Source organism: Tachypleus tridentatus, chromosome 13 (assembly GCF_004210375.1).
Source record: "Tachypleus tridentatus isolate NWPU-2018 chromosome 13, ASM421037v1, whole genome shotgun sequence".
In the NCBI taxonomy this organism is placed as follows: domain Eukaryota; kingdom Metazoa; phylum Arthropoda; class Merostomata; order Xiphosura; family Limulidae; genus Tachypleus; species Tachypleus tridentatus.
Genome location: NC_134837.1, coordinates 267,371,100 through 267,389,680, shown reverse-complemented (window position 1 = coordinate 267,389,680; position 18,581 = coordinate 267,371,100). Strand labels below are relative to the sequence as shown.

The 18,581-nt window shown below is 31.6% G+C and overlaps 1 protein-coding gene across 2 annotated transcripts in view; it reads left to right on the top strand.

The window, feature by feature from the left end:
• Window positions 1-266: 266 nt before the first annotated feature.
• The window catches only part of LOC143237613 (glycine receptor subunit alpha-2-like), a 60,996-nt gene continuing 42,681 nt past the window's right edge, over window positions 267-18,581 (top strand). The window contains exon 1 of one of the 2 annotated variants that reach the window (XM_076477063.1): window positions 267-541. In XM_076477063.1, the coding sequence (XP_076333178.1) occupies window positions 535-541 (7 nt within the window). In that variant the 5' untranslated portion in view covers window positions 267-534. The remainder of the gene's footprint in view (window positions 542-18,581) is intronic. The other variant, XM_076477061.1, reaches the window with a different exon arrangement.

Genomic DNA, 18,581 nt, shown 5'->3' with positions numbered 1-18,581 from the left:
GATATATTAGGATGTTTGAATGTTAATATTTTTATGGTACAGCTTGAACAAAGCAGTGTTTGTCACTAAAATAATTAATTAATATATTTATATATTTTGGGTATATATTGGATCTTTGAACCAAAGGTTAACCGTTAATAACTGAACCTGGCTTGTCACCTGTGTAGACTTGGACTGAATTACATAGCCACAGAAATACCATCTGCTCGAATCTCGTGTAGAACAATATGTACCCGTACTTTGGCACCTGTGTTTACGTTCCTTGCACTGAACGTCTACTTGTGACGTTAGAAGTAATCTTATTTCTGTACTGCTAGTGACAGTAAGAGGAAGTGAAAGAAGGACAGTCCTACTCAAACATTTACCTGAACCCTCAAGGGTGTGGAACAAGTTAAAAAAGAAATAAAACAGTGAATGTTCTGTAACATGTGATGTCTTACCCTGAGGCTCCACGAAGAACCTGGCGACATTTCTTGGTGCGGTTTCTCTTATTATTGTTTGGTTTTCACACGACTGGGTCGAATAGTGCAAGCCATGAAAGGTAAGCTGTTACAACACAACTGAAATTAAAGTCCATGAAAAATGTTCTTAAATTTGAGTAACACGCTAAAAGTTTTCTTAATTTCCTGACAGTCTTTTAAAATATGGACTCTGTTACCATAGAGTTTATTAATTTAATAAATATTATAAGGATATGAGAGAAGAATATCTAATATCTCATATCTAATATCCAAGAACACAAAATAAACTATAAAAATGTAATTTGTTTTAAATAATCGATCGAAGGTTTAAAAACTAGTCAGTAAGGTCTTAGTCCAACTTGGACTATCTGTAAGATCTATAGTTTAGCTAGGACAGTTAGTAAAGTCTTTAGTTCAACTTGGATTATCTGTAAGATCCATAGTTTAACTAGGACAGTTAGTAAGGCATCTAGTTCAAGTAGGACAGATTGGAAGGTATCCAGTTGAAGTAGTACAATTTTTAAGGTATCTGGTTCAAATAGGCAGTTTGTAAGGTATCTGGTTCAAGTAGGCAGTTTGTAAGGCATCTAGTTGACGTATAGTAGTTTGTAAGACGTTTTGGGTATATGATTTAGCAGATGATAAAGGTAGATAAGTGACTTATCTCTAGAATATCTTTTTTATTTATTACTTGTTTTTCGGCACTCTGTTTCAATGTATTTTTAAGAACCTTTGAATTGTTTTATCTAGACTCTTGTAATGTGTGTGTAAAACACGTGTTAGAAAATTTACTCACCACTGGTATGAAGTGATTACCACGTAAAGAACTAACACTAAAACTGAAGATGAATAACTTACAATCTTCTTGTATTTACTGTGAGCATCAAATATAAATATAGCTGTGATATATCACGTCTGGTTTACTAATCCATATAAATATAGCTGTGATATATCACGTCTGGTTTGCTAATCCATATAAATATAGCTGTGATATATCACGTCTGGTTTACTAATCCATATAAATATAACTGTGATATATCACGTCTGGTTTACTAATCCATATAAATATAGTTGTGATATATCACGTCTGGTTTACTAATCCATATAAATATAGTTGTGATATATCACGTTAAATTTTCTAACCCATATAAATATAGCTGTGATATATCACGTCTGGTTTACTAATCCATATAAATATAGCTGTGATATATCACGTGTTGTTTACTAATCCATATAAATATAGCTGTGATATATCACGTCTGGTTTACTAATCCATATAAATATAGCTGTGATATATCACGTGTTGTTTACTAATACATATAAAAATAGCTGTGATATATCACGTCAAGTTTTCTAATCCATATAAATATAGCTGTGATATATCACGTCTAGTTTACTAATCCATATAAATATAGCTGTGATATATCACGTCTGGTTTACTAATCCACTTAAATATATCTGTGATATATCACGTCTAGTTTAGTAATCCACATGAATATAGCTGTGATATATCACGTCTGGTTTACTAATCCATATAAATATAGCTGTGATATATCACGTCAAGTTTTCTAACCCATATAAATATAGCTGTGATATATCACGTCTGGTTTACTAATCCATATAAATATAGCTGTGATATATCACGTGTTGTTTACTAATGCATATAAATATAGCTGTGATATATCACGTGTGGTTTACTAATCCACATAAATATAACTGATATATCACGTCTGGTTTTCTAATCCACTTAAATATAACTGTGATATATCACGTCTGGTTTACTAATCCATATAAATATAACTGTGATATATCACGTCTGGTTTACTAATCTATATAAATATAGCTGTGATATATCACGTCTGGTTTACTAATCCATATAAATATAGCTGTGTTATATCACGTCTGGTTTACTAATCTATATAAATATAGTTGTGATATATCACAATAAATTTTCTAATCCATGTAAAAATAGCTGTGATATATCACGTCTGGTTTACTAATACACATAAATATAGCTGTGATATATCACGTCTTGTTTACTAATACATATAAATATAGCTGTGATATATCACGTCAAGTTTTCAAATCCATATAAATATAGATGTGATATATCACGTCTGGTTTACTAATCCATATAAATATAGCTGTGATATATCACGTTAAGTTTTCTAATCCATATAAATATAGCTGTGATATATCACGTCTGGTTTACTAATCCATATAAATATAGCTGTGATATATCACGTCTGGTTTAATAATCCATATAAATATAGCTGTGATATATCACGTCTGGTTTACTAATCCACTTAAATATATCTGTGATATATCACGTCTAGTTTACTAATCGACATGAATATAGCTGTGATATATCACGTCTTGTTTACTAATACATATAAATATAGCTGTGATATATCACGTCAAGTTTTCTAATCCATATAAATATAGCTGTGATATATCACGTCTGGTTTACTAATCCATATAAATATAGCTGTGATATATCACGTCTGGTTTTCTAATCCACTTAAATATAACTGTGATATATCACGTCTGGTTTACTAATCCACTTAAATATAACTGTGATATATCACGTCTGGTTTACTAATCCATATAAATATAGCTGTGATATATCACGTCTGGTTTACTAATCCATATAAATATAGCTGTGATATATCACGTCTGGTTTAATAATCCATATAAATATAGCTGTGATATATCACGTCTGGTTTACTAATCCATATAAATATAGCTGTGATTTATCACGTCTGGTTTACTAATCCATATAAATATAGCTGTGATATATCACGTCTGGTTTACTAATCCATATAAATATAGCTGTGATATATCACGTCTGGTTTACTAATCCATATAAATATAGCTGTGATATATCACGTCTGGTTTACTAATACACATAAACATAGCTGTGATATATCACGTCTTGTTTACTAATACATATAAATATAGCTGTGATATATTACGTCTGGTTTACTAATCCATATAAATATAGCTGTGATATATCACATCAAGTTTACTAATCCATATAAATATAGCTGAGATATATTACGTCTGGTTTTCTAATCCACTTAAATATAACTGTGATATATCACGTCCTGTTTAGTAATCCATATAAATATAACTGTGATATATAACGTCTGGTTTTCTAATCCACTTAAATATAACTGTGATATATCACGTCTAATTTACTAATCCACATAAATATAACTGTGATATATCACGTCTGGTTTTCTAATCCACTTATATATAACTGTGATATATCACATCTGGGTTACTAATCCACATAAATATAACTGTGATATATCACGTCAAGTTTTCTAATACATAGAAATATAACTGTGATATATCACGTCAAGTTTTCTAATCCATATAAATATAGCTGTGATGTATCACGTCTGGTTTACTAATCCATATAAATATAGCTGTGATATATCACGTCGAGTTTTCTAATCCATATAAATCTAGCTGTGATATATCACGTCTGGTTTACTAATCCATATAAATATAGCTGTGATATATCACGTCTGGTTTACTAATCCATATAAATATAGCTGTGATATATCACGTCTGGTTTACTAATCCATATAAATATAGTTGTGATATATCACGTTAAATTTTCTAATCCATATAAATATAGCTGTGATATATCACGTCTGGTTTACTAATCCATATAAATATAGCTGTGTTATATCACGTCTGGTTTACTAATCTATATAAATATAGTTGTGATATATCACGTTAAATTTTCTAATCCATATAAATATAACTGTGATATATCACGTCTGGTTTACTAATACAAATAAATATAGCTGTGATATATCACGTGTTGTTTACTAATCCATATAAATATGGCTGTGATATATCACGTCTGGTTTACTAATCCACATAAATATAACTGATATATCACGTCTGGTTTTCTAATCCACTTAAATATAGCTGAGATATAACTCGTCTGGTTTACTAATACATATAAACATAGCTGTGATATATCACGTCTTGTTTACTAATACATAGAAATATAGCTGTGATATATCACGTCTTGTTTACTAATACATATAAATATAGCTGTGATATATCACGTCAAGTTTTCTAATCCATATAAATATAGTTGTGATATATTACGTCTGGTTTTCTAATCCACTTAAATATAACTGTAATATATAACGTCTGGTTTTCTAATCCACTTAAATATAACTGTGATATATCACGTCTAATTTACTAATCGACATACATATAGCTGTGATATATCACGTCTGGTTTACTAATCCACATAAATATAACTGTGATATATCACGTCTGGTTTTCTAATCCACTTAAATATAACTGTGATATATCACGTCTGGTTTACTAATCCACATAAATATAACTGTGATATATCACGTCAAGTTTTCTAATCCATAGAAATATAGCTGTGATGTATCACGTCTGGTTTACTAATCCACATAAATATAACTGTGATATATCACGTCAAGTTTTCTAATCCATATAAATATAGCTGTGATGCATTACGTCTGGTTTACTAGTCCATATAAATATAGCTGTGATATATCACGTCAAGTTTTCTAATCCATATAAATATAGCTGTGATATATCACGTCTGGTTTACTAATCCATATAAATATAGCTGTGATATATCACGTTAAGTTTTCTATTCCATATAAATATAGCTGTGATATATCACGTCTGGATTACTAATACACATAAATATAGCTGTGATATATCACGTCTTGTTTACTAATACATATAAATATAGCTGTGATATATCACGTCAAGTTTTCTAATCCATATAAATATAGCTGTGATATATCACGTCTGGTTTAATAATCCATATAAATATAGCTGTGATTTATCACGTCTGGTTTACTAATCCATATAAATATAGCTGTGATATATCACGTCTGGTTTACTAATCCACATAAATATAACTGATATATCACGTCTGGTTTTCTAATCCACTTAAATATAGCTGAGATATAACTCGTCTGGTTTACTAATACACATAAACATAGCTGTGATATATCACGTCTTGTTTACTAATACATAGAAATATAGCTGTGATATATCACGTCAAGTTTTCTAATCCATATAAATATAGTTGTGATATATTACGTCTGGTTTTCTAATCCACTTAAATATAACTGTGATATATCACGTCTGGTTTAGTAATCCATATAAATATAACTGTGATATATCACGTCTAATTTACTAATCGACATACATATAGCTGTGATATATCACGTCTGGTTTACTAATCCACATAAATATAACTGTGATATATCACGTCTGGTTTTCTAATCCACTTAAATATAACTGTGATATATCACGTCTGGTTTACTAATCCACATAAATATAACTGTGATATATCGCGTCAAGTTTTCTAATCCATATAAATATAGGTGTGATGCATTACGTCTGGTTTACTAGTCCATATAAATATAGCTGTGATATATCACGTCAAGTTTTCTAATCCATATAAATATAACTGTGATATATTACGTCTGGTTTACTAATCCATATAAATATAGCTGTGATATATCACGTCTGGTTTACTAATCCATATAAATATAGCTGTGATATATCACGTCTGGTTTACTAATACACATAAATATAGCTGTGATATATCACGTCTTGTTTACTAATACATATAAATATAGCTGTGATATATCACGTCAAGTTTTCTAATCCATATAAATATAGCTGTGATATATCACGTCTGGTTTAATAATCCATATAAATATAGCTGTGATTTATCACGTCTGGTTTACTAATCCATATAAATATAGCTGTGATATATCACGTCTGGTTTACTAATCCATATAAATATAGCTGTGATATATCACGTCTGGTTTACTAATCCATATAAATATAGCTGAGATATAACTCGTCTGGTTTACTAATACACATAAACATAGCTGTGATATATCACGTCTTGTTTACTAATACATAGAAATATAGCTGTGATATATCACGTCTTGTTTACTAATACATATAAATATAGCTGTGATATATCACGTCAAGTTTTCTAATCCATATAAATATAGTTGTGATATATTACGTCTGGTTTTCTAATCCACTTAAATATAACTGTGATATATAACGTCTGGTTTTCTAATCCACTTAAATATAACTGTGATATATGACGTCTAATTTACTAATCGACATACATATAGCTGTGATATATCACGTCTGGTTTACTAATCCACATAAATATAACTGTGATATATCACGTCTGGTTTTCTAATCCACTTAAATATAACTGTGATATATCACGTCTGGTTTACTAATCCACATAAATATAACTGTGATATATCACGTCAAGTTTTCTAATCCATAGAAATATAGCTGTGATGTATCACGTCTGGTTTACTAATCCACATAAATATAACTGTGATATATCACGTCAAGTTTTCTAATCCATATAAATATAGCTGTGATGCATTACGTCTGGTTTACTAGTCCATATAAATATAGGTGTGATATATCACGTCAAGTTTTCTAATCCATATAAATATAGCTGTGATATATCACGTCTGGTTTACTAATCCATATAAATATAGCTGTGATATATCACGTTAAGTTTTCTATTCCATATAAATATAGCTGTGATATATCACGTCTGGATTACTAATACACATAAATATAGCTGTGATATAACACGTCTTGTTTACTAATACATATAAATATAGCTGTGATATATCACGTCAAGTTTTCTAATCCATATAAATATAGCTGTGATATATCACGTCTGGTTTACTAATCCATATAAATATAACTGTGATATTTCACGTCTGGTTTACTAATCCATATAAATATAACTGTGATATTTCACGTCTGGTTTACTAATCCATATAAATATAGCTGTGATATATCACGTCTGGTTTACTAATCCATATAAATATAGCTGAGATATAAGTCGTCTGGTTTACTAATACACATAAACATAGCTGTGATATATCACGTCTTGTTTACTAATACATAGAAATATAGCTGTGATATATCACGTCTTGTTTACTAATACATATAAATATAGCTGTGATATATCACGTCAAGTTTTCTAATCCATATAAATATAGTTGTGATATATTACGTCTGGTTTTCTAATCCACTTAAATATAACTGTGATATATCACGTCTAATTTACTAATCGACATACATATAGCTGTGATATATCACGTCTGGTTTACTAATCCACATAAATATAACTGTGATATATCACGTCTGGTTTTCTAATCCACTTAAATATAACTGTGATATATCACGTCTGGTTTACTAATCCACATAAATATAACTGTGATATATCACGTCAAGTTTTTTAATCCATAGAAATATAGCTGTGATGTATCACGTCTGGTTTACTAATCCACATAAATATAACTGTGATATATCACGTCAAGTTTTCTAATCCATATAAATATAGCTGTGATGCATTACGTCTGGTTTACTAGTCCATATAAATATAGCTGTGATATATCACGTCAAGTTTTCTTATCCATATAAATATAGCTGTGATATATCACGTCTGGTTTACTAATCCATATAAATATAGCTGTGATATATCACGTCTGGTTTACTTATCCACTTAAATATATCTGTGATATATCACGTCTAGTTTACTAATCCACATGAATATAGCTGTGATATATCACGTCTGGTTTTCTAATCCACTTAAATATAACTGTGATATATCACGTCTGGTTTACTAATCCACATAAATATAACTGTGATATATCACGTCAAGTTTTCTAATCCATAGAAATATAGCTGTGATGTATCACGTCTGGTTTACTAATCCACATAAATATAACTGTGATATATCACGTCAAGTTTTCTAATCTATATAAATATAGCAGTGATATATGACGTCTGGTTTACTAATCCATATAAATATAGCTGTGATATATCACGTGTTGTTTACTAATCCATATAAATATAGCTGTGATATATCACGTCTGGTTTACTAATCCACATAAATATAACTGATATATCACGTCTGGTTTTCTAATCCACTGAAATATAACTGTGATATATCACGTCTGGTTTATAAATCCATATAAATATAACTGTGATATATCACGTCAAGTTTTCTAATCCATATAAATATAGCTGTGATATATCACGTCTGGTTTACTAATCCATATAAATATAGCTGTGATATATCACGTCAAGTTTTCTAATCCATATAAATATAGCTGTGATATATCACGTCTGGTTTACTAATCCATATAAATATAGCTGTGATATATCACGTCTTATACCAACATAGCTAGAATATATCATGTCGGGTTTTTCAATCCATACAAAGATAACAAGAATATATCATGCCCGGTTTACATATCCACTTCGGCTGTTGGATACACACAGTACAGTCAAAAGTGTTAGGACAAGTGAAAGAACAGCATTAAAGATACATCCAAAGAACAATAGAAGATAAATCACATGTAAAACATCAATTTTCTAATTTTCATATTTAGTACAACAGATGGAAGTGGTTAAGTTCAATAACTTATTAATATTTTGTGTTTTTTTTGTTTTAATAACTGTAAACAGTCTGTTAGCCATTGTTTCCGACATATTCATTCAAAGTGTCATTTTTCATTTGTCTCCAAATGTCTTTAATACACTTCCATGAAGTTTGTTTGGGAGTAAACTTTGATTTGTCAAGTTTCTGATCTATCAAATTTATGATCTGCTAAATTGGATTGAGATCTAAGCTTTATAGGAGTCATTGCATCATTTAAATGACTCTAGCAATTTCTTTCTTAGCTAAGTACTTTCTGTACAGTCTGGATGATGTTTGTGGTCATTATCTTCTTGGTAATAGAAGCATTTACCAATAATACGCAAACCACTGTGTACACCATGATGGATCAGTATTAGATGGTTGTTGTGCTGGTCCATTGTTTCCATTTATCTAGCAAATACTTCCTGTCACCTCAGCAGAAAAACACCCTCAAACCATCACAGTGCCTCTATCCATGCTTTATGGTATAAACTATGCATTTAGATATATTTTACCTTTTTCCGCGTAACGTGCACTCTACGTTTTGAACCAAAATATATTTCTAACTGCTACACAACTAAGTATTCTGTTCTTGTTGAGTCGTCTTGATACTTTACATCTGGACACTCTTCTCTCATTGGGTACATGGTTGTTTATCTCATGCTTGAGATCAGTAACAGTCTTCCTTCTGTCATGAAGGCTACATAAACAAAGATACTTAACATTAGTATCATTAAGTTAGGTGTTCTGTCTGTTATTTTCCTATTTTCAAATTAACTTGTCCCGGACTCATGATCTAGTGCGTGACTAGCTAGGCATGACTGGAAGATCAATATAAGTAATAAATATATATAAGTAAGTTTATAGTGGTTTGAGACTTTAGCTACTTCGACAAAACATTTGTATTTCCTTGTTATAATATGTAGTCATTCCAGTACAAAGAGAGCATAATTTGTATTTATTTCAAAAGTTTTTATGATGGTTACGAGGCTGGTCAAATGACACAAACTGCATAGTTAGGGTATAAAAAATAACATAAAATATAACTCTTAAAAAAAACAAACATATGAGATGTGGTAAGGAGGATCTAGAGGCTACACAAATAATATTTCACATTTTTGGAACGAAGAATAATTTTGAATGGTAAAATAAAATGACTTCGCACCCAGAACAATAATGAAACTCACTCGATATTTTGACAAGCAAATCTTTTTTAATTTAAGTAAAAAGTAAGATTTTTGTGTAGAAAATACTTCCAAACTTTACTAAACGTTTACCAAATTTTGTGAAGATACACATGCTGTATCAAAAGTTATAGTACAAATATTTAACGTATGCATATGTGTGAACGAACTTGTGTGTATCATTCCGAGCACATTGAGAAAGGTACAATGTTGGATATGATACTAGCTGTATTGGTATCAAACAATATAGTATTTGACATTATGTGATTTCAGACTAAATAATATCTGATATAATATTAAATGAGTTAGGATCAATAGTTGAAGAATTAGCTATTAACACTCTTTAAATCAAACGACACATAATTCGGTTCAGAATACTGTACTTAATATTTTTAGAATATCTTTAGAATACTGTACTTAATATTTTTAGAATATCTTTAGAATACTGTACTTAATATCTTTAAATCAAATAAGATAGGACTCAGTAGTAAGTGTTTTTAGAAGAAACAACTTTAAGATCAACCAGTTAGGAATCACTACTTTAAATACTAAGGTTTGGTTGACTGGTAAGAGTCTCAGCTTGGTTGGTTTCTTTACGAGTGTGATACAACTTTAAGATAAACCAGTTAGAAATCACTTCTTTAAATACTAAGGTTTGGTTAACTGTTAAAAGTCTCAGCTTGGTTGGTTTCTCTACTAGTGTGATACAACTTTAAGATCAACCAGTTAGGAATCACTACTTTAAATACTAAAGTTTGGTTAACTGGTAAGAGTCTTACATTGGTTGGTTTCTCTACAAGAGTGATAAAACTTTAAGATCAACCAGTTAAGAATCACTACTTTAAATACTAAGGTTTGGTTAACTGGTAAAAGTCTCAGCTTGGTTGGTTTCTTTACTTGTGTGATACAAATTTAAGATCAACCAGTTAGGGATCTCTACTTTAAATACTAAGGTTTGGTTAACTGGTAAAAGTCTCAGCTTGGTTGGTTTCTGTACTAGTGTGATGCAACTTTAAGATCAACCAGTTAGGAATCACTTCTTTAAATATTAAGGTTTGGTTAACTGTTAAAAGTCTCAGCTTGGTTAGTTTCTTTTCTAGTGTGATACAACTTTGAGATCAACCAGTTAGGAATCACTACTTTAAATACTAAGGTTTGGTTAACTGTTAAAAGACTCAGCTTGGTTGGATTCTCTACTAGTGTGATACAACTTTAAGATCAACCAGTTAGGAATCACTTCTTTAAATACTAAGGTTTGGTTAACTGTTAAAAGTCTCAGCTTGGTTGGTTTCTTTTCTAGTGTGATGTAACATTAAGATCAACCAGTTAGGAATCACTACTTTAAATACTAAGGTTTGGTTAACTGGTAAAAGTCTCAGCTTGGTTGGTTTCTTTACTAGTGTGATACAACTTTAAGATCAACCAGTTAGGAATCACTTCTTTAAATACTAAGGTTTGGTTAACTGGTAAAAGTCTCAGCTTGGTTGGTTTCTTTACTAGTGTGATGCAACTTTAAGATCAACCAGTTAGGAATCACTAATTTAAATACTAAGGTTTGGTTAACTGGTAAAAGTCTCAGTTTGGTTGGTTTCTTTTCTAGTGTGATGTAACTTTAAGATCAACCAGTTAGGAATCGCTACTTTAAATACTAAGGTTTGGTTGACTGGTAAGAGTCTCAGCTTGGTTGGTTTCTTTACTAGTGTGATACAACTTTAAGATCAACCAGTTAGGAATCACTACTTTAAATACTAAGGTTTGGTTAACTGGTAAAAGTCTCAGCTTGGTTGGTTTCTTTACTAGTGTGATACAACTTTAAGATCAACCAGTTAGGAATCACTACTTTAAATACTAAGGTTTGGTTGACTGGTAAAAGTCTCAGCTTGGTTGGTTTCTTTACTAGTGTGATACAACTTTAAGATCAACCAGTTAGGAATCACTACTTTAAATACTAAGGTTTGGTTGACTGGTAAAAGTCTCAGCTTGGTTGGTTTCTTTACTAGTGTGATGCAACTTTAAGATCAACCAGTTAGGAATCACTACTTTAAATACTAAGGTTTGGTTAACTGGTAAAAGTCTCAGCTTGGTTGGTTTCTTTACTAGTGTGATGTAACTTTAAGATCAACCAGTTAGGAATCACTACTTTAAATACTAAGGTTTGGTTAACTGTTAAAAGTCTCAGCTTGGTTGGTTTCTTTACTAGTGTGATACAACTATAAGCTCAACCAGTTAGGAATCACTTCTTTAAATACTAAGGTTTGGTTAACTGGTAAAAGTCTCAGCTTGGTTGGTTTCTTTACTAGTGTGATACAACTTTAAGATCAACCAGTTAGGAATCACTATTTTAAATACTAAGGTTTGGTTGACTGGTAAAAGTCTCAGCTTGGTTGGTTTCTTTACTAGTGTGATGTAACTTTAAGATCAACCAGTTAGGAATCACTACTTTAAATACTAAGGTTTGGTTAACTGGTAAAAGTCTCAGCTTGGTTGGTTTCTTTACTAGTGTGATACAACTTTAAGATCAACCAGTTAGGAATCACTACTTTAAATACTAAGGTTTGGTTAACTGGTAAAAGTCTCAGCTTGGTTGGTTTCTTTACTAGTGTGATGCAACTTTAAGATCAACCAGTTAGGAATCACTTCTTTAAATACTAAGGTTTGGTTAACTGGTAAAAGTCTCAGCTTGGTTGGTTTCTTTACTAGTGTGATACAACTTTAAGATCAACCAGTTAGGAATCACTACTTTAAATACTAAGGTTTGGTTGACTGGTAAAAGTCTCAGCTTGGTTGGTTTCTTTACTAGTGTGATGCAACTTTAAGATCAACCAGTTAGGAATCACTACTTTAAATACTAAGGTTTGGTTAACTGGTAAAAGTCTCAGCTTGGTTGGTTTCTTTACTAGTGTGATACAACTTTAAGATCAACCAGTTAGGAATCACTACTTTAAATACTAAGGTTTGGTTAACTGGTAAAAGTCTCAGCTTGGTTGGTTTCTTTACTAGTGTGATACAACTTTAAGATCAACCAGTTAGGAATCACTATTTTAAATACTAAGGTTTGGTTGACTGGTAAAAGTCTCAGCTTGGTTGGTTTCTTTACTAGTGTGATACAACTTTAAGATCAACCAGTTAGGAATCACTACTTTAAATACTAAGGTTTGGTTAACTGGTAAAAGTCTCAGCTTGGTTGGTTTCTTTACTAGTGTGATGAACTTTAAGATCAACCAGTTAGGAATCACTACTTTAAATACTAAGGTTTGGTTAACTGGTAAAAGTCTCAGCTTGGTTGGTTTCTTTACTAGTGTGATACAACTTTAAGATCAACCAGTTAGGAATCACTACTTTAAATACTAAGGTTTGGTTAACTGGTAAAAGTCTCAGCTTGGTTGGTTTCTTTACTAGTGTGATACAACTTTAAGATCAACCAGTTAGGAATCACTACTTTAAATACTAAGGTTTGGTTGACTGGTAAAAGTCTCAGCTTGGTTGGTTTCTTTACTAGTGTGATACAACTTTAAGATCAACCAGTTAGGAATCACTACTTTAAATACTAAGGTTTGGTTAACTGGTAAAAGTCTCAGCTTGGTTGGTTTCTTTACTAGTGTGATACAACTTTAAGATCAACCAGTTAGGAATCACTACTTTAAATACTAAGGTTTGGTTAACTGGTAAAAGTCTCAGCTTGGTTGGTTTCTTTACTAGTGTGATACAACTTTAAGATCAACCAGTTAGGAATCACTTCTTTAAATACTAAGGTTTGGTTAACTGGTAAAAGTCTCAGCTTGGTTGGTTTCTTTACTAGTGTGATGTAACTTTAAGATCAACCAGTTAGGAATCACTACTTTAAATACTAAGGTTTGGTTAACTGGTAAAAGTCTCAGCTTGGTTGGTTTCTTTACTAGTGTGATACAACTTTAAGATCAACCAGTTAGGAATCACTACTTTAAATACTAAGGTTTGGTTGACTGGTAAAAGTCTCAGCTTGGTTGGTTTCTTTACTAGTGTGATACAACTTTAAGATCAACCAGTTAGGAATCACTACTTTAAATACTAAGGTTTGGTTGACTGGTAAAAGTCTCAGCTTGGTTGGTTTCTTTACTAGTGTGATGCAACTTTAAGATCAACCAGTTAGGAATCACTACTTTAAATACTAAGGTTTGGTTAACTGGTAAAAGTCTCAGCTTGGTTGGTTTCTTTACTAGTGTGATACAACTTTAAGATCAACCAGTTAGGAATCACTACTTTAAATACTAAGGTTTGGTTAACTGGTAAAAGTCTCAGCTTGGTTGGTTTCTTTACTAGTGTGATACAACTTTAAGATCAACCAGTTAGGAATCACTACTTTAAATACTAAGGTTTGGTTAACTGTTAAAAGTCTCAGCTTGGTTGGTTTCTTTACTAGTGTGATGTAACTTTAAGATCAACCAGTTAGGAATCACTACTTTAAATACTAAGGTTTGGTTAACTGGTAAAAGTCTCAGCTTGGTTGGTTTCTTTACTAGTGTGATACAACTTTAAGATCAACCAGTTAGGAATCACTTCTTTAAATACTAAGGTTTGGTTAACTGGTAAAAGTCTCAGCTTGGTTGGTTTCTTTACTAGTGTGATGTAACTTTAAGATCAACCAGTTAGGAATCACTACTTTAAATACTAAGGTTTGGTTAACTGGTAAAAGTCTCAGCTTGGTTGGTTTCTTTACTAGTGTGATACAACTTTAAGATCAACCAGTTAGGAATCACTACTTTAAATCCTAAGGTTTGGTTGACTGGTAAAAGTCTCAGTTTAGTTAGTTTCTTTTCTAGTGTGATGTAACATTAAGATCAATCAGTTAAGAATCACTACTTTAAATACTAAGGTTTGGTTAACTGTTAAAAGTCTCAGCTTGGTTGGTTTCTTTACTATTGTGATACAACTTTAAGATCAACCAGTAGGAATCACTATTTTAAATAGTAAGGTTTGGTTGACTGGTAAAAGTCTCAGCTTGTTTGATTTCTTTACTAGTGTGATACAACTTTAAGATCAACCAGTTAGGAATCACTACTTTAAATCCTAAGGTTTGGTTGACTGTTAAAAGTCTCAGCTTGGTTGGGTTATTTACTAGTGTGATGTAACTTTAAGATCAACCAGTTGGGAATCACTAATTTAAATTTTAAAGTTTTGTTAACTGGTAAAAGTCTCAGCTTGGTTGGTTTCTTTACTAGTGTGATACAACTTTAAGATCAACCAGTTAGGAATCACTACTTTAAATCCTAAGGTTTGGTTGACTGGTAAAAGTCTCAGTTTAGTTAGTTTCTTTTCTAGTGTGATGTAACATTAAGATCAATCAGTTAAGAATCACTACTTTAAATACTAAGGTTTGGTTAACTGGTAAAAGTCTCAGCTTGGTTGGTTTCTTTACTAGTGTGATACAACTTTAAGATCAACCAGTTAGGAATCACTATTTTAAATAGTAAGGTTTGGTTGACTGGTAAAAGTCTCAGCTTGTTTGATTTCTTTACTAGTGTGATACAACTTTAAGATCAACCAGTTAGGAATCACTACTTTAAATACTAAGGTTTGGTTGACTGTTAAAAGTCTCAGCTTGGTTGGTTTCTTTACTAGTGTGATGTAACTTTAAGATCAACCAGTTAGGAATCACTTCTTTAAATACTAAGGTTTGGTTAACTGGTAAAAGTCTCAGCTTGGTTGGTTTCTTTACTAGTGTGATACAACTTTAAGATCAACCAGTTAGGAATCGCTACTTTAAATACTAAGGTTTGGTTAACTGGTAAAAGTCTCAGCTTGGTTGGTTTCTTTACTAGTGTGATACAACTTTAAGATCAACCAGTTAGGAATCACTACTTTAAATACTAAGGTTTGGTTGACTGGTAAAAGTCTCAGCTTGGTTGGTTTCTTTACTAGTGTGATACAACTTTAAGATCAACCAGTTAGGAATCACTACTTTAAATACTAAGGTTTGGTTGACTGGTAAAAGTCTCAGCTTGGTTGGTTTCTTTACTAGTGTGATACAACTTTAAGATCAACCAGTTAGGAATCACTACTTTAAATACTAAGGTTTGGTTGACTGGTAAAAGTCTCAGCTTGGTTGGTTTCTTTACTAGTGTGATGCAACTTTAAGATCAACCAGTTAGGAATCACTACTTTAAATACTAAGGTTTGGTTAACTGTTAAAAGTCTCAGCTTGGTTGGTTTCTTTACTAGTGTGATACAACTTTAAGATCAACCAGTTAGGAATCACTACTTTAAATACTAAGGTTTGGTTAACTGGTAAAAGTCTCAGCTTGGTTGGTTTCTTTACTAGTGTGATACAACTTTAAGATCAACCAGTTAGGAATCACTTCTTTAAATACTAAGGTTTGGTTAACTGGTAAAAGTCTCAGCTTGGTTGGTTTCTTTACTAGTGTGATGTAACTTTAAGATCAACCAGTTAGGAATCACTACTTTAAATACTAAGGTTTGGTTAACTGTTAAAGTCTCAGCTTGGTTGGTTTCTTTACTAGTGTGATACAACTTTAAGATCAACCAGTTAGGAATCACTACTTTAAATACTAAGGTTTGGTTAACTGGTAAAAGTCTCAGCTTGGTTGGTTTCTTTACTAGTGTGATGCAACTTTAAGATCAACCAGTTAGGAATCACTTCTTTAAATACTAAGGTTTGGTTAACTGTTAAAAGTCTCAGTTTGGTTGGTTTCTTTTCTAGTGTGATGTAACATTAAGATCAATCAGTTAAGAATCACTACTTTAAATACTAAGGTTTGGTTAACTGTTAAAAGTCTCAGCTTGGTTGGTTTCTTTACTATTGTGATACAACTTTAAGATCAACCAGTAGGAATCACTATTTTAAATAGTAAGGTTTGGTTGACTGGTAAAAGTCTCAGCTTGTTTGATTTCTTTACTAGTGTGATACAACTTTAAGATCAACCAGTTAGGAATCACTACTTTAAATACTAAGGTTTGGTTGACTGTTAAAAGTCTCAGCTTGGTTGGGTTATTTACTAGTGTGATGTAACTTTAAGATCAACCAGTTGGGAATCACTAATTTAAATTTTAAAGTTTTGTTAACTGGTAAAAGTCTCAGCTTGGTTGGTTTCTTTACTAGTGTGATACAACTTTAAGATCAACCAGTTAGGAATCACTACTTTAAATCCTAAGGTTTGGTTGACTGGTAAAAGTCTCAGTTTAGTTAGTTTCTTTACTAGTGTGATACAACTTTAAGATCAACCAGTTAGGAATCACTACTTTAAATACTAAGGTTTGGTTAACTGGTAAAAGTCTCAGCTTGGTTGGTTTCTTTACTAGTGTGATACAACTTTAAGATCAACCAGTTAGGAATCACTATTTTAAATAGTAAGGTTTGGTTGACTGGTAAAAGTCTCAGCTTGGTTGGTTTCTTTACTAGTGTGATACAACTTTAAGATCAACCAGTTAGGAATCACTACTTTAAATACTAAGGTTTGGTTAACTGGTAAAAGTCTCAGCTTGGTTGGTTTCTTTACTAGTGTGATGTAACTTTAAGATCAACCAGTTGGGAATCACTAATTTAAATACTAAAGTTTTGTTAACTGGTAAAAGTCTCAGCTTGGTTGGTTTCTTTACTAGTGTGATACAACTTTAAGATCAACCAGTTAGGAATCACTACTTTAAATACTAAGGTTTGGTTGACTGGTAAAAGTCTCAGCTTGGTTGATTTCTTTACTACTGTGATACAACTTTAAGATCAACCAGTTAGGAATCACTACTTTAAATACTAAGGTTTGGTTAACTGGTAAAAGTCTCAGCTTGGTTGGTTTCTTTACTAGTGTGATACAACTCTAAGATCAACCAGTTAGGAATCACTACTTTAAATACTAAGGTTTGGTTGACTGGTAAAAGTCTCAGCTTGGTTGGTTTCTTTACTAGTGTGATACAACTTTAAGATCAACCAGTTAGGAATCACTACTTTAAATACTAAGGTTTGGTTAACTGGTAAAAGTCTCAGCTTGGTTGGTTTCTTTACTAGTGTGATACAACTTTAAGATCAACCAGTTAGGAATCACTACTTTAAATACTAAGGTTTGGTTAACTGGTAAAAGTCTCAGCTTGGTTGGTTTCTTTACTAGTGTGATACAACTTTAAGATCAACCAGTTAGGAATCACTACTTTAAATACTAAGGTTTGGTTAACTGGTAAAAGTCTCAGCTTGGTTGGTTTCTTTACTAGTGTGATACAACTTTAAGATCAACCAGTTAGGAATCACTACTTTAAATACTAAGGTTTGGTTAACTGGTAAAAGTCTCAGCTTGGTTGGTTTCTTTACTAGTGTGATACAACTTTAAGATCAACCAGTTAGGAATCACTACTTTAAATACTAAGGTTTGGTTGACTGGTAAAAGTCTCAGCTTGGTTGGTTTCTTTACTAGTGTGATACAACTTTAAGATCAACCAGTT